Source organism: Microcaecilia unicolor, chromosome 7 (assembly GCF_901765095.1).
Source record: "Microcaecilia unicolor chromosome 7, aMicUni1.1, whole genome shotgun sequence".
NCBI lineage: Eukaryota > Metazoa > Chordata > Amphibia > Gymnophiona > Siphonopidae > Microcaecilia > Microcaecilia unicolor.
Window position 1 is genome coordinate 303,253,851 of NC_044037.1, and position 24,078 is coordinate 303,277,928.

At 46.0% G+C, this 24,078-nt stretch overlaps 1 protein-coding gene across 5 annotated transcripts in view; it reads left to right on the forward strand.

Moving 5' to 3' along the window:
- VIL1 (villin 1) overlaps positions 1 to 24,078 on the forward strand; it is a 124,640-nt gene that overhangs the window by 41,973 nt on the left and 58,589 nt on the right. For all 5 annotated transcript variants that reach the window (XM_030209556.1, XM_030209558.1, XM_030209557.1 and 2 more), the window contains exons 4-7: positions 1,545 to 1,741; positions 4,889 to 4,997; positions 6,648 to 6,758; positions 7,581 to 7,783. In XM_030209556.1, the coding sequence (XP_030065416.1) occupies positions 1,545 to 1,741; positions 4,889 to 4,997; positions 6,648 to 6,758; positions 7,581 to 7,783 (620 nt within the window). The remainder of the gene's footprint in view (positions 1 to 1,544; positions 1,742 to 4,888; positions 4,998 to 6,647; positions 6,759 to 7,580; positions 7,784 to 24,078) is intronic.

The following is a 24,078-nucleotide window of genomic DNA, read 5'->3' on the forward strand; positions in this document are numbered from 1 at the left end:
GGAAGCAGTGAATGCAAATAGATCTCATGCTTATTCATTGTGGAACTCCTGAAAACCAGGCTGGGTTGCAGCATTGCACCCCGACTCTACAGCAGTGGTTAAAGCTCCAAAGAAAGTTAAGTGACGCATGCGATGTGTCCTGCGTTTGTTTAACAGTTGCTAAAAGAATAGCCTTTGATGAATCTTGGGTTACTACATCCTATATAATAATTTGCATCATGAATGTTCCATGAAGCTGCCTGGGCCTGTGCTTCCATTCTGATTGGCTGTGCCTGGGACTGAAGCCTCGGATGATGTCATCCAGAGAGCCCAAGCAACAGCAGTGCGGGCCCAGGCAGCTTCATCGAACGTTCATGGAAAATAAAAGCTAAGAAAAAGAAAGGACAACCCCCCCCCCCCCCCCCAGAAAAGCAGATTAAAAGAGCTTTGCTTGCTTGACCTCCCGCCGACCACCTGAACAGCAGGGCTGCCTCCAAACCCTCATGAGCACATGCACAATAAGCAGGTTCCAGCGCGCGCGGGGAGCTCACCGGGCTGCTGCAGGATGCAGGCAGTGCAGCAAACACTGAGCAGGATGGAACAGACTCCCTGGCTCACGAGCCGCTCTCTCCTGTGCTGCCTCGAGCCCTTCACGCGCTAATGGCAGTCGCCGCTGCTACTGCCCCGCACTCCCATATCACAGGGTGCAGCCCAGGGTCCCCGGCTCGGCGCCCACACGTCTCCCTCTAGGACAGAGGGAACCCTGAAACTTGGAGGGAGGGAACCCTGAAACTGGGAGTGGGGGAGGGGGACCCTGAAACTAGGAGGGAGGGGGGAGAGCGACCCTGAAACTCAGAGGGGGAAGACCCTGAAACTCGAATGAAGGAGGAGGGAGACCCTGAAACTCGGAAGGAGGAGCCCCTGAAATCAGAGGGAGGGAGGGGATGACCATGGCACTCAAACAGAGGGAGGGGGGGACGACGACCCTGGAACTGGGAGGGGGGACCCTGGAACTGGGAGGGAGGGGGGAACACGACCCTGGAACTGGGAGGGAGGGAGGGAGAGAGAGGGGGGCCCTGGGGCACACTCTCATTCTCACACACACACTCTCTCTCTCTCACAGACACACTTGCACCCAGTCTCACTCTCTCTCACACACACACTCGCACATTCACTCTCCCTCACACAGTGACTATCACACACACTCTCTCAAACAAACACACTCCGAGAAAAACCTTGCTAGCGCCCATTTCATTTGTGTCTGAAACGAGCCTTTTTTACTAGTAAGTTATAAAAACAGAACACAATACAGCTGCCCTTTTACAAAGGACAAACTAAGCACGAAATATTCATCCAGGAAACAGCACCATTCAATGTATAAAACTGAACTAGGGGAGACAGACGGCGCTGAGATAAGAGAGACCCTTCTGATAAAGGCAGTGTCTCAACTGCATCAGATTTAGAGGTGCTGGAAGGTGGAGGGAAGATAAGATCCTTCTGTTCCCTTCATGCTACTAGTGCAGGGAATTCATGATTCAGTAGTTTTCTTTATTGTTCAATTTCAGACACACAAAACCTCAAACGGATTCACCTATGACATCCACTACTGGATTGGGGCACAGTCAACACAAGATGAGCAGGGGGCTGCAGCCATCTATACCATGCAGATGGATGAACACCTGGGAGGGGTGGCTGTGCAGCACCGGGAAGCCCAAGGCCACGAGAGCGAGGTCTTCAGGGGTTACTTCAAGCAGGGCATCATGTAAGTATTGTGTAGTTCCACCTGGCAGAAGGCATTCAGTCTCCTAGATCAGATGCATGCCTGACACTTGGCAGCTGCCATCTTGCATGGAGAAGGTCAGTCCATAGCTGCCGAGAGGGGGGGCAGGGGGGACAAAATTCCCCAGGCCCGGGCCTCCAAGGGGGGCCTGGCGCCTCAGTCCCACCTGCCCTCCGTTGTCGACCGTCTGCCCCCTGCATTGAAATCGCAGTCTCACCTCCGTGAAAGCAGCGCTGCAGGCAGCAGAACGCCTCCCTTCGGCCTTCCTTCCCTCCCTGTGTCCCGCCTTCGTCTGACGTAACTTCCATGAGGGCGGGACACAAGGAGGGAAGGAGGGCCGAAGGGAGGTGTTCTGCTTCCTGCAGCGCTGCTTTCATGGTGATGAGACTGCAATTTCAATGCAGGGGGCCCGGCCTGGTGGCGGACAGAGGGAGGGGGAGTGGCGGCGACCTCAGGGGGGGGGGTGGAAGGGGGAGCAGTGGCTGCAGCGATCTCGGGGGGAGCGGTGGCGGGGGGGGGGGGGTGGAGGTGGGAGTGGTGGCGGCGAAGGTGGCAGGGCCCAGTCTCTCAGCGGCCCTGGGTCAGTCCTTTATTCTGTATGTAGAATGGACTTTCTGTGAGGAGATCCTGAGTTTGAATCGTCCAGTCCCTAGGCCGGGCAGGGTGGTTTGGGCTACTGCAGGGGCAAGATTTACTGCACTGGTAGGGGGGGGGGGGGTGGAGGGGGATTAAGACCCAGCCACCACGGAATAATGACATCTAGTGGCTGGATCTAGGGCTTCTAATTTCTGGGTTTTGTAGAGAACTCCAGTGGTCTGACCTTTAGCCAAGGACAGTCACTATAATGACTGGACTATATAAAGCGGGAAGGAATTTATAAATAAGAGAAAGAAGTTCAAAGTGGTTAATGACTAATAAAGGCTTGTGGTACCAGATCCCAGCCCAGAGCAACAGGAGCTGGAAGTCCATGAGGAAAATGAGTTTTCTGATTGGCTGAAAGCATTTCCTGGCAAACCTGCTCAATTGGAACCAGCTTTCATTTCTTGTCATCCCTCATAGACATATACACAGTACTGGGGAAAAAACACCCAGCTGGTCACAGCAGATCTCACTCATAGTGAGTGACCTATGTTCCATTACGGAGCTTTTCTGAAAATAAAATACTCAGCACCTTAAAAATAAAACAACCCAGAAACCACTTTAATAGTTGCTTTCTGAGACGTGTCACTGGAGTGCGGGTGCTGGAAGATAAATCCAACTAGTTTGCAGTGCCAAAGACCCTGGCTGATCTCAGGTTTACCCCGCACTTCTTGGAGCTAGAAACTCTTCTGTTCTTTTTGAACAAAGGAAACGTGTCAGGACATAGGGAATGGCGAGGGAAGATAAATAAGTTGGATTTCTAGTGCAAGGCTTTGTGTGTGAGGAACTGTAGGGGTATTTTCCTGTGTGTCTCACCTTGCTGGTCTTGGCCTGTATAATCCTATGACATCAAGATGGAGTCTGCAACCTATGACCTGCACATCAGTGAATTAGCTAATTCAGCTTTCTGGAAAATCACTAGCAGTCATGTAATATCCAAGGACATGCTGTGGGCAACCAGCCCCCCCTTTATCTCCCTGAGAAGCTGAGAGGGAGTGAGACATGGCTCCAGCAAGCCGGGTGAGAAGCAGAACATGCATACTACAATGTAACAACTTGAAGGTCAAGAACAACGGTCACTTCTTGCCATGCAGTGAGCTGAGGAGGATCCAGATTGGTCCCGTGACTACCTACAGAACCAGTGAAAGTAAAGAAGCAATGGTGAGGCCTGGTCACACCGTTTGGTATGATCCATGATGCCAGCTGCCGTATTTTGTACAGTTTGTGATCTCTTTAACTTGGAACTTTGTAATTCGTGCATAAACGTTAACTACAGACATCAAGACGAGATATAGGAAAAGTGTGAAATAGTGTAGGAAGGGAATCATTATCCAAACAACAACAGACTGGCCTCAGTTGTCGTAACGCTAGAAAGTCCACGCACAACCGATGAGGTCTGTTGTGAAAAAGAGATCTTGGCGCCCCAGATAGCAAAAGGAGTCGACCGGAGTTACAGGCAAATCAAAGAGAGTCGGACGAGCTCAAGATGAGTAATAATTCATATACAGTGAAACCTCGGTTTTCGTTGACTTCGGTTATCGTCGGTTTCGGTTTTCGTTGATTTTTTCAGTGAAAAATTTGTCTCGGATTTGGTTGGTTGCCTCGGTTTTCGCTGCTAATTTTGCAAAAACAAAGGGCAACCCATGCGTTCTCCTGCTCATTGGATTTACATTGATTCATATGGAAATAATTGCCTCAGTTTTCGTTGATTGTTTTCGGACGGATTATCAACGAAAACCGAGGTATCACTGTACATGAGTTTTTTTTCCCCTGTCCAAATGGGCCCACAGTCTAAGAACCTCATTTACTGATGTGCATTAATGAACATTACTGCTTTCTCCATTAGGCTGAATGGGTCCTATTTGCTAAGCACATATCTTGCATTACCGCAGGTTGGTAAATGAGGCTATGGATGCGTGAAGTGAAGTGAAGAGTCCCAGGTCACATGAAGCATCAGTGGGAGAATTCAGATTTGAAACTTGGCTTCCCTGGTTCTCATCCTACTGCTTTAACCACTAGGCTATTCCTCCAGTATCATGAGATCTTCAGATATGATCACCCTGGGGTCAACCTCTATGAGATCTAGGATTGCAGGGTTTAACTCTGGATTCAACCTGGTTGTCCAAAATCCTACTTTCTCCACATTTGGACTGGGCCTCCTACCTGCCTGATTTAGAAGAGGCCGGAAACTATTTGTTCCTTACTGCAAATATCAAAACTGATGCGTTTGTAGCCACTGTCTGCCTTAACCTGGAAGACATGCCTAGGCCTGTGTCTGAACGAGAGGGGATCCAACAGTTGGTGGGTAGCCATGTCTCATCCTCTGTCGTGCCCTGCTTTCTCATTATCAGTTTGTAAAAGAGTTAAAAAGCAATAATGGAGAAAAAGAAACCTGGTGTATTGTGGGTACATTCAGCTGTAAGGCTGGAATATTTAGGTTATGGCTCTGAGTAGATGTTTCGACTTCCCGGTGTTGATTGTGTCTTACAGTTACAAGCAGGGAGGCGTGGCATCTGGCATGAAACACGTGGAAACCAATACTTACAACGTGCAACGGCTGCTCCACGTCAAGGGGAAGAAGAACGTGGTAGCTGGTGAGGTGCGTGGCTTCCAAGGAGTTGGGGGGGATAGGGTTAATGAACAGAGAGTCAGACACATTGAGTGAAGTTGTATTTTATTATTTCTTTTTAACCATGCTGTGTGTTACTTTGCCAACACATGTACAAATTGTCCGTCCAAGAAAGTTTCCAAAATGTGAACGTGATCCGATTTGCTCCTTCTCTCAGCCTCATTACGGCCTGTGTCTTCAAACACCGCCCCTCCCAGATTAAGAATACTGTGAGATTTAAGATGTAAAGAAGGAGAGACAATGTTAGGGAGAGAGGAGGGGAGGAAGAGAATTATCTCACATTTCTACTAAAATGATGATAGAGTGATAAATGAATGCAGAATTGAAAAACTAGCCACTTTGGCCAAAAAGAAGAGAATTTGGGGCTAAAGAAGACCAGTTACTAAATAAATTCTAACCTAACCCTAACCCTAGACCTAACTCTACCTCAAATCCTAACCCTACATGAAACCTAACTCTATTCGAACCCTATGTCTAACCTTAAACCTAACATAAACCTAACTACTCTAACCCTAATCCTAAGCATAAACTTAACCCTACTCTAACCCTAAACCAAAGTCTACTGTAACCCGATCTCCAACCCTAAATCTAATTTTAAACCTAAGTACTCTAACCCTAACTCTAACCCTAAACGTAAACCTATTATACTCCTATCTCCAACCCTAACTCTATCCCTAAACCTAAGAATACACTTAAACTTACCATAACCCTATCTCCAACTATAACCTTAAGCATAAACCTAACTACTGTGACCCTATCTCCAACCCTAACCCCCCATCTCCAGCCCTAACTCTGACCATAATCTAACCCTAATCCTAAGCATAGACTGTGTTAAGAGGAAGTTATCCAGCCTCAACAAGGGAGAACAGTGATTGCGTATCTTCAGTACAGAGGGAAAGGCTGGTCAGTTCTCTTTATTAATCAAATTACACTGGCTTCCCATCAAAGCGAGAATCACCTTCAAATTATATACCTTTATGTTGCAAATCCTAAATGGCACAGCTCCAGACTATATGGTACCATTAATAAACTTACCTCAAAGAAACACTAAATATGAGGCAAGAAACTATCTCAGACCACACCTCCCAAATTTCAAAAAAGTGATCTACAAAACTGTCCACTCTGCAGACTTCACTTACCAGCCAAAATAAGAAATATACAGGAATACACTAGATTCCGCAAAATCCTCAAATAGTTCCTATTCAAACAAACCCTCTCAAAGAACAACCATATCTCAAACAATTAATGATTACCTGAATTGGTTATTACACTATTTACCATTAACTTTCTCTTTGCTTCATGTACAATATTTCTCATTCATAATAGATTTTCTAAATGCTAAACATCGATTGCTATCCCAGTACGTTTATGATACTGTATTGTAAAATTGGATTCTTACAACAAATTACTTTCTTATGTATTATTCTTTGTTGTGTATCCTATACTGTTTATTGTAAGCCACATTGAACTCAAACTTGTTTGGGATAATGTGGGATATAAATGTCACAAATAAATAAACTGTTTATGATCTGTGAGTCAGGGAAGCAGTCTCTGCTTTTGCCATCCCTCAGGTAGGTGAGAGATTTGCTCTGACCTAATTTTTTTTTTTTTTCATTCAAGGTGGAGATGAATTGGAACAGCTTCAACAAAGGAGATGTATTCCTGTTGGATCTGGGGAAATTGATTGTCCAATGGAACGGACCGGAAGGCAACCACATGGAGAGGATCAAGGTACCTGATATGAGCCCTGGTCATCAGATTCAGCTTCCATACTGCAGTGAGAGCTGAGCCCAACCCATGTTCATCGGTTCTGAAATCTTAGCATTGTAATATATAGGATGGGCTGTGAGACCCTCTGTAATAGTATGAGAGGGAAAGCAGAGAGGTTCTGAATGCATTCCACTCTAAGATGTGTTCCTCTCAGAGGCGTTCCTAGGGGGGGGGGGGGGGCGGTGGGGGTGGTCCGCCCCAAGTGCACGCCGCTGGGGGAGGGGGGGTGCCGCGCGTGCCTGTCCTTCGTTCGTTCCTGTTCCGGGGCAGAGGGAGCATGGAACAAACGACGAACAGGCGCGCACTGCACTCCCCCAGCGGCGTGCACTTGGGGCGGGGGGTCCTTTTACCGGGGGGGGGGGGTGTCGTGCTGCATCCGGGGGGGGCGCTGCATCCGGGGGGGGGGCGCTGCATCCGGGGGGCGGGGCGCATCAGCGATCCGCCCCAGGTGTCAGCCCCCCTAGGAACGCCACTGGTTCCTCTTGTACATTAGAAATGTTTCCCTGGTCCATCTGAATTTCCCTGGTGATATTTCTGCAATACTGGAAGAGCTGACAACTATTTCCTTTTACAATACATCAGTAAGAGATGGCCTTCACAAAGACAAGGGTCAAATTTCTGTTGCCACCTTAGACCTTATTCACCCATCTTGCTTTTTTGGCAGGCATATGGCTTATAGGCGCCCATATCTGAAAGAATCAAAGGCCTATGGCTGCTCCAGAACATATGCACTGGTGACCATGTTTAACGGTGAATCATTAACACACAGCCATCTCTTTTCAGGGAATGAATCTGGCAAAGGATATCCGAGACCGGGAGCGTGGTGGGCGGGCACAGATTGGTGTAATTGATGGCGAGGATGAAGACGCTTCGCCTCAGCTGATGTCCATCCTGACCCGTGTTCTAGGAGCAAAAAAAGACATTAAGCCTTCTATCAGTGATGATGTGGTGGATCACGCCGTTAAGACTGGACTCAAGCTCTACCAGTGAGCTGTTGGGTATTGGGGGCTGGAATGAGGGTGCAAGTTTGTAGTACTGTCTACGAGATTTCATGGTTAGAGGTTCAACAAAGCTTCTTAGAGGGAATGAGAGTGATCAGGAAGGTCAATGAATGCTTAGGGGAAGGGTCACTAAGGCCAGGGAAGCTAGTGGGGCAGCATGGGGGATCATGGGTTAGACAGGTCCTAGAAATGCCTACGGAGGGTGTGATAATGTGATCAACAGATAGGCATGGAAACCTTACAGGCATAAGTCAGTATAAAGTCAAAAGAAAACTTTATTGGTGGAAAATAATTAAAGCAAGACAGTCTGTTCTTCTCACAGGCTCATTTTCCTTGTTGGTAACAGTCACTAGTATTCCCTTCTCTAAACACGTCTAGCTTCTCCAATACAGATCATGTTACTCATAAATCTAGGCCTGGCTCCAACTAGGACACTCAGGACCTGGGTCTTCATGTAAAAATAAAGACACACTTTTATCTTTGCAGTTTTCTGTTCCTTCTCATACAATCCTTGAGCATCTACAGGGTGCAAACCTTTGAGCTAGGGCCACTCCTTACTTCCCCGGGACTCTGCCACAGATACTGCAGCCCAGCCAACACCGTAGGGAGGATTTTTTTCACTTGGAGCCTCCCTCCAGGCGATCTCTGAGCTTGGGATCTCTCTCCTGGAGACCTCTTACCTCAGGGCCTCTCTGATCCACTCTGCTCCAGGGCATTTAAGTACCTCTAGGCCTGGACATGAAATGTTTAGCACCACCTGCTGTAAGTGACTAACCTCAAGGAATGTTCCTAGGGACACCACCTGGAATAGTGGAGGATCGGGGTCAGAGGTTGAACTGTAGGTGTGTGTGTGTGTGTGGGGGGGGGGGGTTAAGTGAAGGTCTTGAATACAGTCTTCTTCTGACCCTTTATTGCCATTTAGGGAAGGGGATGGTTTTTGTAATTACATTCAAAGCAGTTTACATATACAGGTACTTATTTGTACCTGGGGCAATGGAGGGTTAAGTGACTTGCCCAGAGTCACAAGGAGCTGCAGTGGGAATTGAACTCAGTTCGCCAGGATCACAGTCCACTGCACTAACCACAAGGCTACTCTTCCAGTCCTTGGGATTCTGGAATCTTGATATTCTTTGGGTTCTACATGGAACGTTGCTACTCTTTCAGATTGTGCATGGAGTTGATATACTGCCTTTCTGTGTTTTTTCCAACCACATTCAAAGCGGTTTATTGGTACTTATTTGTACCTGGGGCAATGGAGGGTTAAGTGACTTGCCCAGAGTCACAAGGAGCTGCAGTGGGAATTGAACTCAGTTCGCCAGGATCACAGTCCACTGCACTAACCACTAGGCTACTCTTCCAGTCCTTGGGATTCTGGAATCTTGATATTCTTTGGGTTCTACATGGAACGTTGCTACTCTTTCAGATTGTGCATGGAGTTGATATACTGCCTTTCTGTGTTTTTTCCAACCACATTCAAAGCGGTTTATTGGTACTTATTTGTACCTGGGGCAATGGAGGGTTAAGTGACTTGCCCAGAGTCACAAGGAGCTGCAGTGGGAATTGAACTCAGTTCGCCAGGATCACAGTCCACTGCACTAACCACTAGGCTACTCTTCCAGTCCTTGGGATTCTGGAATCTTGATATTCTTTGGGTTCTACATGGAACGTTGCTACTCTTTCAGATTGTGCATGGAGTTGATATACTGCCTTTCTGTGTTTTTTTCCAACCACATTCAAAGCGGTTTATTGGTACTTATTTGTACCTGGGGCAATGGAGGGTTAAGTGACTTGCCCAGAGTCACAAGGAGCTGCAGTGGGAATTGAACTCAGTTCGCCAGGATCACAGTCCACTGCACTAACCACTAGGCTACTCTTCCAGTCCTTGGGATTCTGGAATCTTGATATTCTTTGGGTTCTACATGGAACGTTGCTACTCTTTCAGATTGTGCATGGAGTTGATATACTGCCTTTCTGTGTTTTTTCCAACCACATTCAAAGCGGTTTATTGGTACTTATTTGTACCTGGGGCAATGGAGGGTTAAGTGACTTGCCCAGAGTCACAAGGAGCTGCAGTGGGAATTGAACTCAGTTCGCCAGGATCACAGTCCACTGCACTAACCACTAGGCTACTCTTCCAGTCCTTGGGATTCTGGAATCTTGATATTCTTTGGGTTCTACATGGAACATTGCTACTCTTTCAGATTGTGCATGGAGTTGATATACTGCCTTTCTGTGTTTTTTCCAACCACATTCAAAGCGGTTTATTGATACTTATTTGTACCTGGGGCAATGGAGGGTTAAGTGACTTGCCCAGAGTCACAAGGAGCTGCAGTGGGAATTGAACTCAGTTCGCCAGGATCACAGTCCACTGCACTAACCACTAGGCTACTCTTCCAGTCCTTGGGATTCTGGAATCTTGATATTCTTTGGGTTCTACATGGAACGTTGCTACTCTTTCAGATTGTGCATGGAGTTGATATACTGCCTTTCTGTGTTTTTTCCAACCACATTCAAAGCGGTTTATTGGTACTTATTTGTACCTGGGGCAATGGAGGGTTAAGTGACTTGCCCAGAGTCACAAGGAGCTGCAGTGGGAATTGAACTCAGTTCGCCAGGATCACAGTCCACTGCACTAACCACTAGGCTACTCTTCCAGTCCTTGGGATTCTGGAATCTTGATATTCTTTGGGTTCTACATGGAACGTTGCTACTCTTTCAGATTGTGCATGGAGTTGATATACTGCCTTTCTGTGTTTTTTCCAACCACATTCAAAGCGGTTTATTGGTACTTATTTGTACCTGGGGCAATGGAGGGTTAAGTGACTTGCCCAGAGTCACAAGGAGCTGCAGTGGGAATTGAACTCAGTTCGCCAGGATCACAGTCCACTGCACTAACCACTAGGCTACTCTTCCAGTCCTTGGGATTCTGGAATCTTGATATTCTTTGGGTTCTACATGGAACGTTGCTACTCTTTCAGATTGTGCATGGAGTTGATATACTGCCTTTCTGTGTTTTTTCCAACCACATTCAAAGCGGTTTATTGGTACTTATTTGTACCTGGGGCAATGGAGGGTTAAGTGACTTGCCCAGAGTCACAAGGAGCTGCAGTGGGAATTGAACTCAGTTCGCCAGGATCACAGTCCACTGCACTAACCACTAGGCTACTCTTCCAGTCCTTGGGATTCTGGAATCTTGATATTCTTTGGGTTCTACATGGAACGTTGCTACTCTTTCAGATTGTGCATGGAGTTGATATACTGCCTTTCTGTGTTTTTTCCAACCACATTCAAAGCGGTTTATTGGTACTTATTTGTACCTGGGGCAATGGAGGGTTAAGTGACTTGCCCAGAGTCACAAGGAGCTGCAGTGGGAATTGAACTCAGTTCGCCAGGATCACAGTCCACTGCACTAACCACTAGGCTACTCTTCCAGTCCTTGGGATTCTGGAATCTTGATATTCTTTGGGTTCTACATGGAACATTGCTACTCTTTCAGATTGTGCATGGAGTTGATATACTGCCTTTCTGTGTTTTTTCCAACCACATTCAAAGCGGTTTATTGATACTTATTTGTACCTGGGGCAATGGAGGGTTAAGTGACTTGCCCAGAGTCACAAGGAGCTGCAGTGGGAATTGAACTCAGTTCGCCAGGATCACAGTCCACTGCACTAACCACTAGGCTACTCTTCCAGTCCTTGGGATTCTGGAATCTTGATATTCTTTGGGTTCTACATGGAACGTTGCTACTCTTTCAGATTGTGCATGGAGTTGATATACTGCCTTTCTGTGTTTTTTCCAACCACATTCAAAGCGGTTTATTGGTACTTATTTGTACCTGGGGCAATGGAGGGTTAAGTGACTTGCCCAGAGTCACAAGGAGCTGCAGTGGGAATTGAACTCAGTTCGCCAGGATCACAGTCCACTGCACTAACCACTAGGCTACTCTTCCAGTCCTTGGGATTCTGGAATCTTGATATTCTTTGGGTTCTACATGGAACGTTGCTACTCTTTCAGATTGTGCATGGAGTTGATATACTGCCTTTCTGTGTTTTTTCCAACCACATTCAAAGCGGTTTATTGGTACTTATTTGTACCTGGGGCAATGGAGGGTTAAGTGACTTGCCCAGAGTCACAAGGAGCTGCAGTGGGAATTGAACTCAGTTCGCCAGGATCACAGTCCACTGCACTAACCACTAGGCTACTCTTCCAGTCCTTGGGATTCTGGAATCTTGATATTCTTTGGGTTCTACATGGAACGTTGCTACTCTTTCAGATTGTGCATGGAGTTGATATACTGCCTTTCTGTGTTTTTTCCAACCACATTCAAAGCGGTTTATTGGTACTTATTTGTACCTGGGGCAATGGAGGGTTAAGTGACTTGCCCAGAGTCACAAGGAGCTGCAGTGGGAATTGAACTCAGTTCGCCAGGATCACAGTCCACTGCACTAACCACTAGGCTACTCTTCCAGTCCTTGGGATTCTGGAATCTTGATATTCTTTGGGTTCTACATGGAACGTTGCTACTCTTTCAGATTGTGCATGGAGTTGATATACTGCCTTTCTGTGTTTTTTCCAACCACATTCAAAGCGGTTTATTGGTACTTATTTGTACCTGGGGCAATGGAGGGTTAAGTGACTTGCCCAGAGTCACAAGGAGCTGCAGTGGGAATTGAACTCAGTTCGCCAGGATCACAGTCCACTGCACTAACCACTAGGCTACTCTTCCAGTCCTTGGGATTCTGGAATCTTGATATTCTTTGGGTTCTACATGGAACGTTGCTACTCTTTCAGATTGTGCATGGAGTTGATATACTGCCTTTCTGTGTTTTTTCCAACCACATTCAAAGCGGTTTATTGGTACTTATTTGTACCTGGGGCAATGGAGGGTTAAGTGACTTGCCCAGAGTCACAAGGAGCTGCAGTGGGAATTGAACTCAGTTCGCCAGGATCACAGTCCACTGCACTAACCACTAGGCTACTCTTCCAGTCCTTGGGATTCTGGAATCTTGATATTCTTTGGGTTCTACATGGAACGTTGCTACTCTTTCAGATTGTGCATGGAGTTGATATACTGCCTTTCTGTGTTTTTTCCAACCACATTCAAAGCGGTTTATTGATACTTATTTGTACCTGGGGCAATGGAGGGTTAAGTGACTTGCCCAGAGTCACAAGGAGCTGCAGTGGGAATTGAACTCAGTTCGCCAGGATCACAGTCCACTGCACTAACCACTAGGCTACTCTTCCAGTCCTTGGGATTCTGGAATCTTGATATTCTTTGGGTTCTACATGGAACGTTGCTACTCTTTCAGATTGTGCATGGAGTTGATATACTGCCTTTCTGTGTTTTTTCCAACCACATTCAAAGCGGTTTATTGATACTTATTTGTACCTGGGGCAATGGAGGGTTAAGTGACTTGCCCAGAGTCACAAGGAGCTGCAGTGGGAATTGAACTCAGTTCGCCAGGATCACAGTCCACTGCACTAACCACTAGGCTACTCTTCCAGTCCTTGGGATTCTGGAATCTTGATATTCTTTGGGTTCTACATGGAACGTTGCTACTCTTTCAGATTGTGCATGGAGTTGATATACTGCCTTTCTGTGTTTTTTCCAACCACATTCAAAGCGGTTTATTGGTACTTATTTGTACCTGGGGCAATGGAGGGTTAAGTGACTTGCCCAGAGTCACAAGGAGCTGCAGTGGGAATTGAACTCAGTTCGCCAGGATCACAGTCCACTGCACTAACCACTAGGCTACTCTTCCAGTCCTTGGGATTCTGGAATCTTGATATTCTTTGGGTTCTACATGGAACGTTGCTACTCTTTCAGATTGTGCATGGAGTTGATATACTGCCTTTCTGTGTTTTTTCCAACCACATTCAAAGCGGTTTATTGGTACTTATTTGTACCTGGGGCAATGGAGGGTTAAGTGACTTGCCCAGAGTCACAAGGAGCTGCAGTGGGAATTGAACTCAGTTCGCCAGGATCACAGTCCACTGCACTAACCACTAGGCTACTCTTCCAGTCCTTGGGATTCTGGAATCTTGATATTCTTTGGGTTCTACATGGAACGTTGCTACTCTTTCAGATTGTGCATGGAGTTGATATACTGCCTTTCTGTGTTTTTTCCAACCACATTCAAAGCGGTTTATTGGTACTTATTTGTACCTGGGGCAATGGAGGGTTAAGTGACTTGCCCAGAGTCACAAGGAGCTGCAGTGGGAATTGAACTCAGTTCGCCAGGATCACAGTCCACTGCACTAACCACTAGGCTACTCTTCCAGTCCTTGGGATTCTGGAATCTTGATATTCTTTGGGTTCTACATGGAACGTTGCTACTCTTTCAGATTGTGCATGGAGTTGATATACTGCCTTTCTGTGTTTTTTCCAACCACATTCAAAGCGGTTTATTGATACTTATTTGTACCTGGGGCAATGGAGGGTTAAGTGACTTGCCCAGAGTCACAAGGAGCTGCAGTGGGAATTGAACTCAGTTCGCCAGGATCACAGTCCACTGCACTAACCACTAGGCTACTCTTCCAGTCCTTGGGATTCTGGAATCTTGATATTCTTTGGGTTCTACATGGAACGTTGCTACTCTTTCAGATTGTGCATGGAGTTGATATACTGCCTTTCTGTGTTTTTTCCAACCACATTCAAAGCGGTTTATTGGTACTTATTTGTACCTGGGGCAATGGAGGGTTAAGTGACTTGCCCAGAGTCACAAGGAGCTGCAGTGGGAATTGAACTCAGTTCGCCAGGATCACAGTCCACTGCACTAACCACTAGGCTACTCTTCCAGTCCTTGGGATTCTGGAATCTTGATATTCTTTGGGTTCTACATGGAACGTTGCTACTCTTTCAGATTGTGCATGGAGTTGATATACTGCCTTTCTGTGTTTTTTCCAACCACATTCAAAGCGGTTTATTGGTACTTATTTGTACCTGGGGCAATGGAGGGTTAAGTGACTTGCCCAGAGTCACAAGGAGCTGCAGTGGGAATTGAACTCAGTTCGCCAGGATCACAGTCCACTGCACTAACCACTAGGCTACTCTTCCAGTCCTTGGGATTCTGGAATCTTGATATTCTTTGGGTTCTACATGGAACGTTGCTACTCTTTCAGATTGTGCATGGAGTTGATATACTGCCTTTCTGTGTTTTTTCCAACCACATTCAAAGCGGTTTATTGATACTTATTTGTACCTGGGGCAATGGAGGGTTAAGTGACTTGCCCAGAGTCACAAGGAGCTGCAGTGGGAATTGAACTCAGTTCGCCAGGATCACAGTCCACTGCACTAACCACTAGGCTACTCTTCCAGTCCTTGGGATTCTGGAATCTTGATATTCTTTGGGTTCTACATGGAACGTTGCTACTCTTTCAGATTGTGCATGGAGTTGATATACTGCCTTTCTGTGTTTTTTCCAACCACATTCAAAGCGGTTTATTGGTACTTATTTGTACCTGGGGCAATGGAGGGTTAAGTGACTTGCCCAGAGTCACAAGGAGCTGCAGTGGGAATTGAACTCAGTTCGCCAGGATCACAGTCCACTGCACTAACCACTAGGCTACTCTTCCAGTCCTTGGGATTCTGGAATCTTGATATTCTTTGGGTTCTACATGGAACGTTGCTACTCTTTCAGATTGTGCATGGAGTTGATATACTGCCTTTCTGTGTTTTTTCCAACCACATTCAAAGCGGTTTATTGGTACTTATTTGTACCTGGGGCAATGGAGGGTTAAGTGACTTGCCCAGAGTCACAAGGAGCTGCAGTGGGAATTGAACTCAGTTCGCCAGGATCACAGTCCACTGCACTAACCACTAGGCTACTCTTCCAGTCCTTGGGATTCTGGAATCTTGATATTCTTTGGGTTCTACATGGAACGTTGCTACTCTTTCAGATTGTGCATGGAGTTGATATACTGCCTTTCTGTGTTTTTTCCAACCACATTCAAAGCGGTTTATTGGTACTTATTTGTACCTGGGGCAATGGAGGGTTAAGTGACTTGCCCAGAGTCACAAGGAGCTGCAGTGGGAATTGAACTCAGTTCGCCAGGATCACAGTCCACTGCACTAACCACTAGGCTACTCTTCCAGTCCTTGGGATTCTGGAATCTTGATATTCTTTGGGTTCTACATGGAACGTTGCTACTCTTTCAGATTGTGCATGGAGTTGATATACTGCCTTTCTGTGTTTTTTCCAACCACATTCAAAGCGGTTTATTGGTACTTATTTGTACCTGGGGCAATGGAGGGTTAAGTGACTTGCCCAGAGTCACAAGGAGCTGCAGTGGGAATTGAACTCAGTTCGCCAGGATCACAGTCCACTGCACTAACCACTAGGCTACTCTTCCAGTCCTTGGGATTCTGGAATCTTGATATTCTTTGGGTTCTACATGGAACGTTGCTACTCTTTCAGATTGTGCATGGAGTTGATATACTGCCTTTCTGTGTTTTTTCCAACCACATTCAAAGCGGTTTATTGGTACTTATTTGTACCTGGGGCAATGGAGGGTTAAGTGACTTGCCCAGAGTCACAAGGAGCTGCAGTGGGAATTGAACTCAGTTCGCCAGGATCACAGTCCACTGCACTAACCACTAGGCTACTCTTCCAGTCCTTGGGATTCTGGAATCTTGATATTCTTTGGGTTCTACATGGAACATTGCTACTCTTTCAGATTGTGCATGGAGTTGATATACTGCCTTTCTGTGTTTTTTCCAACCACATTCAAAGCGGTTTATTGATACTTATTTGTACCTGGGGCAATGGAGGGTTAAGTGACTTGCCCAGAGTCACAAGGAGCTGCAGTGGGAATTGAACTCAGTTCGCCAGGATCACAGTCCACTGCACTAACCACTAGGCTACTCTTCCAGTCCTTGGGATTCTGGAATCTTGATATTCTTTGGGTTCTACATGGAACGTTGCTACTCTTTCAGATTGTGCATGGAGTTGATATACTGCCTTTCTGTGTTTTTTTCCAACCACATTCAAAGCGGTTTATTGATACTTATTTGTACCTGGGGCAATGGAGGGTTAAGTGACTTGCCCAGAGTCACAAGGAGCTGCAGTGGGAATTGAACTCAGTTCGCCAGGATCACAGTCCACTGCACTAACCACTAGGCTACTCTTCCAGTCCTTGGGATTCTGGAATCTTGATATTCTTTGGGTTCTACATGGAACGTTGCTACTCTTTCAGATTGTGCATGGAGTTGATATACTGCCTTTCTGTGTTTTTTCCAACCACATTCAAAGCGGTTTATTGATACTTATTTGTACCTGGGGCAATGGAGGGTTAAGTGACTTGCCCAGAGTCACAAGGAGCTGCAGTGGGAATTGAACTCAGTTCGCCAGGATCACAGTCCACTGCACTAACCACTAGGCTACTCTTCCAGTCCTTGGGATTCTGGAATCTTGATATTCTTTGGGTTCTACATGGAACGTTGCTACTCTTTCAGATTGTGCATGGAGTTGATATACTGCCTTTCTGTGTTTTTTCCAACCACATTCAAAGCGGTTTATTGGTACTTATTTGTACCTGGGGCAATGGAGGGTTAAGTGACTTGCCCAGAGTCACAAGGAGCTGCAGTGGGAATTGAACTCAGTTCGCCAGGATCACAGTCCACTGCACTAACCACTAGGCTACTCTTCCAGTCCTTGGGATTCTGGAATCTTGATATTCTTTGGGTTCTACATGGAACGTTGCTACTCTTTCAGATTGTGCATGGAGTTGATATACTGCCTTTCTGTGTTTTTTCCAACCACATTCAAAGCGGTTTATTGGTACTTATTTGTACCTGGGGCAATGGAGGGTTAAGTGACTTGCCCAGAGTCACAAGGAGCTGCAGTGGGAATTGAACTCAGTTCGCCAGGATCACAGTCCACTGCACTAACCACTAGGCTACTCTTCCAGTCCTTGGGATTCTGGAATCTTGATATTCTTTGGGTTCTACATGGAACGTTGCTACTCTTTCAGATTGTGCATGGAGTTGATATACTGCCTTTCTGTGTTTTTTCCAACCACATTCAAAGCGGTTTATTGGTACTTATTTGTACCTGGGGCAATGGAGGGTTAAGTGACTTGCCCAGAGTCACAAGGAGCTGCAGTGGGAATTGAACTCAGTTCGCCAGGATCACAGTCCACTGCACTAACCACTAGGCTACTCTTCCAGTCCTTGGGATTCTGGAATCTTGATATTCTTTGGGTTCTACATGGAACGTTGCTACTCTTTCAGATTGTGCATGGAGTTGATATACTGCCTTTCTGTGTTTTTTCCAACCACATTCAAAGCGGTTTATTGGTACTTATTTGTACCTGGGGCAATGGAGGGTTAAGTGACTTGCCCAGAGTCACAAGGAGCTGCAGTGGGAATTGAACTCAGTTCGCCAGGATCACAGTCCACTGCACTAACCACTAGGCTACTCTTCCAGTCCTTGGGATTCTGGAATCTTGATATTCTTTGGGTTCTACATGGAACGTTGCTACTCTTTCAGATTGTGCATGGAGTTGATATACTGCCTTTCTGTGTTTTTTCCAACCACATTCAAAGCGGTTTATTGATACTTATTTGTACCTGGGGCAATGGAGGGTTAAGTGACTTGCCCAGAGTCACAAGGAGCTGCAGTGGGAATTGAACTCAGTTCGCCAGGATCACAGTCCACTGCACTAACCACTAGGCTACTCTTCCAGTCCTTGGGATTCTGGAATCTTGATATTCTTTGGGTTCTACATGGAACGTTGCTACTCTTTCAGATTGTGCATGGAGTTGATATACTGCCTTTCTGTGTTTTTTCCAACCACATTCAAAGCGGTTTATTGATACTTATTTGTACCTGGGGCAATGGAGGGTTAAGTGACTTGCCCAGAGTCACAAGGAGCTGCAGTGGGAATTGAACTCAGTTCGCCAGGATCACAGTCCACTGCACTAACCACTAGGCTACTCTTCCAGTCCTTGGGATTCTGGAATCTTGATATTCTTTGGGTTCTACATGGAACGTTGCTACTCTTTCAGATTGTGCATGGAGTTGATATACTGCCTTTCTGTGTTTTTTCCAACCACATTCAAAGCGGTTTATTGGTACTTATTTGTACCTGGGGCAATGGAGGGTTAAGTGACTTGCCCAGAGTCACAAGGAGCTGCAGTGGGAATTGAACTCAGTTCGCCAGGATCACAGTCCACTGCACTAACCACTAGGCTACTCTTCCAGTCCTTGGGATTCTGGAATCTTGATATTCTTTGGGTTCTACATGGAACGTTGCTACTCTTTCAGATTGTGCATGGAGTTGATATACTGCCTTTCTGTGTTTTTTCCAACCACATTCAAAGCGGTTTATTGGTACTTATTTGTACCTGGGGCAATGGAGGGTTAAGTGACTTGCCCAGAGTCACAAGGAGCTGCAGTGGGAATTGAACTCAGTTCGCCAGGATCACAGTCCACTGCACTAACCACTAGGCTACTCTTCCAGTCCTTGGGATTCTGGAATCTTGATATTCTTTGGGTTCTACATGGAACGTTGCTACTCTTTCAGATTGTGCATGGAGTTGATATACTGCCTTTCTGTGTTTTTTCCAACCACATTCAAAGCGGTTTATTGGTACTTATTTGTACCTGGGGCAATGGAGGGTTAAGTGACTTGCCCAGAGTCACAAGGAGCTGCAGTGGGAATTGAACTCAGTTCGCCAGGATCACAGTCCACTGCACTAACCACTAGGCTACTCTTCCAGTCCTTGGGATTCTGGAATCTTGATATTCTTTGGGTTCTACATGGAACGTTGCTACTCTTTCAGATTGTGCATGGAGTTGATATACTGCCTTTCTGTGTTTTTTCCAACCACATTCAAAGCGGTTTATTGATACTTATTTGTACCTGGGGCAATGGAGGGTTAAGTGACTTGCCCAGAGTCACAAGGAGCTGCAGTGGGAATTGAACTCAGTTCGCCAGGATCACAGTCCACTGCACTAACCACTAGGCTACTCTTCCAGTCCTTGGGATTCTGGAATCTTGATATTCTTTGGGTTCTACATGGAACGTTGCTACTCTTTCAGATTGTGCATGGAGTTGATATACTGCCTTTCTGTGTTTTTTTCCAACCACATTCAAAGCGGTTTATTGGTACTTATTTGTACCTGGGGCAATGGAGGGTTAAGTGACTTGCCCAGAGTCACAAGGAGCTGCAGTGGGAATTGAACTCAGTTCGCCAGGATCACAGTCCACTGCACTAACCACTAGGCTACTCTTCCAGTCCTTGGGATTCTGGAATCTTGATATTCTTTGGGTTCTACATGGAACGTTGCTACTCTTTCAGATTGTGCATGGAGTTGATATACTGCCTTTCTGTGTTTTTTCCAACCACATTCAAAGCGGTTTATTGGTACTTATTTGTACCTGGGGCAATGGAGGGTTAAGTGACTTGCCCAGAGTCACAAGGAGCTGCAGTGGGAATTGAACTCAGTTCGCCAGGATCACAGTCCACTGCACTAACCACTAGGCTACTCTTCCAGTCCTTGGGATTCTGGAATCTTGATATTCTTTGGGTTCTACATGGAACGTTGCTACTCTTTCAGATTGTGCATGGAGTTGATATACTGCCTTTCTGTGTTTTTTCCAACCACATTCAAAGCGGTTTATTGATACTTATTTGTACCTGGGGCAATGGAGGGTTAAGTGACTTGCCCAGAGTCACAAGGAGCTGCAGTGGGAATTGAACTCAGTTCGCCAGGATCACAGTCCACTGCACTAACCACTAGGCTACTCTTCCAGTCCTTGGGATTCTGGAATCTTGATATTCTTTGGGTTCTACATGGAACGTTGCTACTCTTTCAGATTGTGCATGGAGTTGATATACTGCCTTTCTGTGTTTTTTCCAACCACATTCAAAGCGGTTTATTGGTACTTATTTGTACCTGGGGCAATGGAGGGTTAAGTGACTTGCCCAGAGTCACAAGGAGCTGCAGTGGGAATTGAACTCAGTTCGCCAGGATCACAGTCCACTGCACTAACCACTAGGCTACTCTTCCAGTCCTTGGGATTCTGGAATCTTGATATTCTTTGGGTTCTACATGGAACGTTGCTACTCTTTCAGATTGTGCATGGAGTTGATATACTGCCTTTCTGTGTTTTTTCCAACCACATTCAAAGCGGTTTATTGGTACTTATTTGTACCTGGGGCAATGGAGGGTTAAGTGACTTGCCCAGAGTCACAAGGAGCTGCAGTGGGAATTGAACTCAGTTCGCCAGGATCACAGTCCACTGCACTAACCACTAGGCTACTCTTCCAGTCCTTGGGATTCTGGAATCTTGATATTCTTTGGGTTCTACATGGAACGTTGCTACTCTTTCAGATTGTGCATGGAGTTGATATACTGCCTTTCTGTGTTTTTTCCAACCACATTCAAAGCGGTTTATTGGTACTTATTTGTACCTGGGGCAATGGAGGGTTAAGTGACTTGCCCAGAGTCACAAGGAGCTGCAGTGGGAATTGAACTCAGTTCGCCAGGATCACAGTCCACTGCACTAACCACTAGGCTACTCTTCCAGTCCTTGGGATTCTGGAATCTTGATATTCTTTGGGTTCTACATGGAACGTTGCTACTCTTTCAGATTGTGCATGGAGTTGATATACTGCCTTTCTGTGTTTTTTCCAACCACATTCAAAGCGGTTTATTGGTACTTATTTGTACCTGGGGCAATGGAGGGTTAAGTGACTTGCCCAGAGTCACAAGGAGCTGCAGTGGGAATTGAACTCAGTTCGCCAGGATCACAGTCCACTGCACTAACCACTAGGCTACTCTTCCAGTCCTTGGGATTCTGGAATCTTGATATTCTTTGGGTTCTACATGGAACATTGCTACTCTTTCAGATTGTGCATGGAGTTGATATACTGCCTTTCTGTGTTTTTTCCAACCACATTCAAAGCGGTTTATTGATACTTATTTGTACCTGGGGCAATGGAGGGTTAAGTGACTTGCCCAGAGTCACAAGGAGCTGCAGTGGGAATTGAACTCAGTTCGCCAGGATCACAGTCCACTGCACTAACCACTAGGCTACTCTTCCAGTCCTTGGGATTCTGGAATCTTGATATTCTTTGGGTTCTACATGGAACGTTGCTACTCTTTCAGATTGTGCATGGAGTTGATATACTGCCTTTCTGTGTTTTTTCCAACCACATTCAAAGCGGTTTATTGGTACTTATTTGTACCTGGGGCAATGGAGGGTTAAGTGACTTGCCCAGAGTCACAAGGAGCTGCAGTGGGAATTGAACTCAGTTCGCCAGGATCACAGTCCACTGCACTAACCACTAGGCTACTCTTCCAGTCCTTGGGATTCTGGAATCTTGATATTCTTTGGGTTCTACATGGAACGTTGCTACTCTTTCAGATTGTGCATGGAGTTGATATACTGCCTTTCTGTGTTTTTTCCAACCACATTCAAAGCGGTTTATTGGTACTTATTTGTACCTGGGGCAATGGAGGGTTAAGTGACTTGCCCAGAGTCACAAGGAGCTGCAGTGGGAATTGAACTCAGTTCGCCAGGATCACAGTCCACTGCACTAACCACTAGGCTACTCTTCCAGTCCTTGGGATTCTGGAATCTTGATATTCTTTGGGTTCTACATGGAACGTTGCTACTCTTTCAGATTGTGCATGGAGTTGATATACTGCCTTTCTGTGTTTTTTCCAACCACATTCAAAGCGGTTTATTGGTACTTATTTGTACCTGGGGCAATGGAGGGTTAAGTGACTTGCCCAGAGTCACAAGGAGCTGCAGTGGGAATTGAACTCAGTTCGCCAGGATCACAGTCCACTGCACTAACCACTAGGCTACTCTTCCAGTCCTTGGGATTCTGGAATCTTGATATTCTTTGGGTTCTACATGGAACGTTGCTACTCTTTCAGATTGTGCATGGAGTTGATATACTGCCTTTCTGTGTTTTTTCCAACCACATTCAAAGCAGTTTATTGGTACTTATTTGTACCTGGGGCAATGGAGGGTTAAGTGACTTGCCCAGAGTCACAAGGAGCTGCAGTGGGAATTGAACTCAGTTCGCCAGGATCACAGTCCACTGCACTAACCACTAGGCTACTCTTCCAGTCCTTGGGATTCTGGAATCTTGATATTCTTTGGGTTCTACATGGAACATTGCTACTCTTTCAGATTGTGCATGGAGTTGATATACTGCCTTTCTGTGTTTTTTCCAACCACATTCAAAGCGGTTTATTGATACTTATTTGTACCTGGGGCAATGGAGGGTTAAGTGACTTGCCCAGAGTCACAAGGAGCTGCAGTGGGAATTGAACTCAGTTCGCCAGGATCACAGTCCACTGCACTAACCACTAGGCTACTCTTCCAGTCCTTGGGATTCTGGAATCTTGATATTCTTTGGGTTCTACATGGAACGTTGCTACTCTTTCAGATTGTGCATGGAGTTGATATACTGCCTTTCTGTGTTTTTTCCAACCACATTCAAAGCGGTTTATTGGTACTTATTTGTACCTGGGGCAATGGAGGGTTAAGTGACTTGCCCAGAGTCACAAGGAGCTGCAGTGGGAATTGAACTCAGTTCGCCAGGATCACAGTCCACTGCACTAACCACTAGGCTACTCTTCCAGTCCTTGGGATTCTGGAATCTTGATATTCTTTGGGTTCTACATGGAACGTTGCTACTCTTTCAGATTGTGCATGGAGTTGATATACTGCCTTTCTGTGTTTTTTCCAACCACATTCAAAGCGGTTTATTGGTACTTATTTGTACCTGGGGCAATGGAGGGTTAAGTGACTTGCCCAGAGTCACAAGGAGCTGCAGTGGGAATTGAACTCAGTTCGCCAGGATCACAGTCCACTGCACTAACCACTAGGCTACTCTTCCAGTCCTTGGGATTCTGGAATCTTGATATTCTTTGGGTTCTACATGGAACGTTGCTACTCTTTCAGATTGTGCATGGAGTTGATATACTGCCTTTCTGTGTTTTTTCCAACCACATTCAAAGCGGTTTATTGGTACTTATTTGTACCTGGGGCAATGGAGGGTTAAGTGACTTGCCCAGAGTCACAAGGAGCTGCAGTGGGAATTGAACTCAGTTCGCCAGGATCACAGTCCACTGCACTAACCACTAGGCTACTCTTCCAGTCCTTGGGATTCTGGAATCTTGATATTCTTTGGGTTCTACATGGAACGTTGCTACTCTTTCAGATTGTGCATGGAGTTGATATACTGCCTTTCTGTGTTTTTTCCAACCACATTCAAAGCGGTTTATTGATACTTATTTGTACCTGGGGCAATG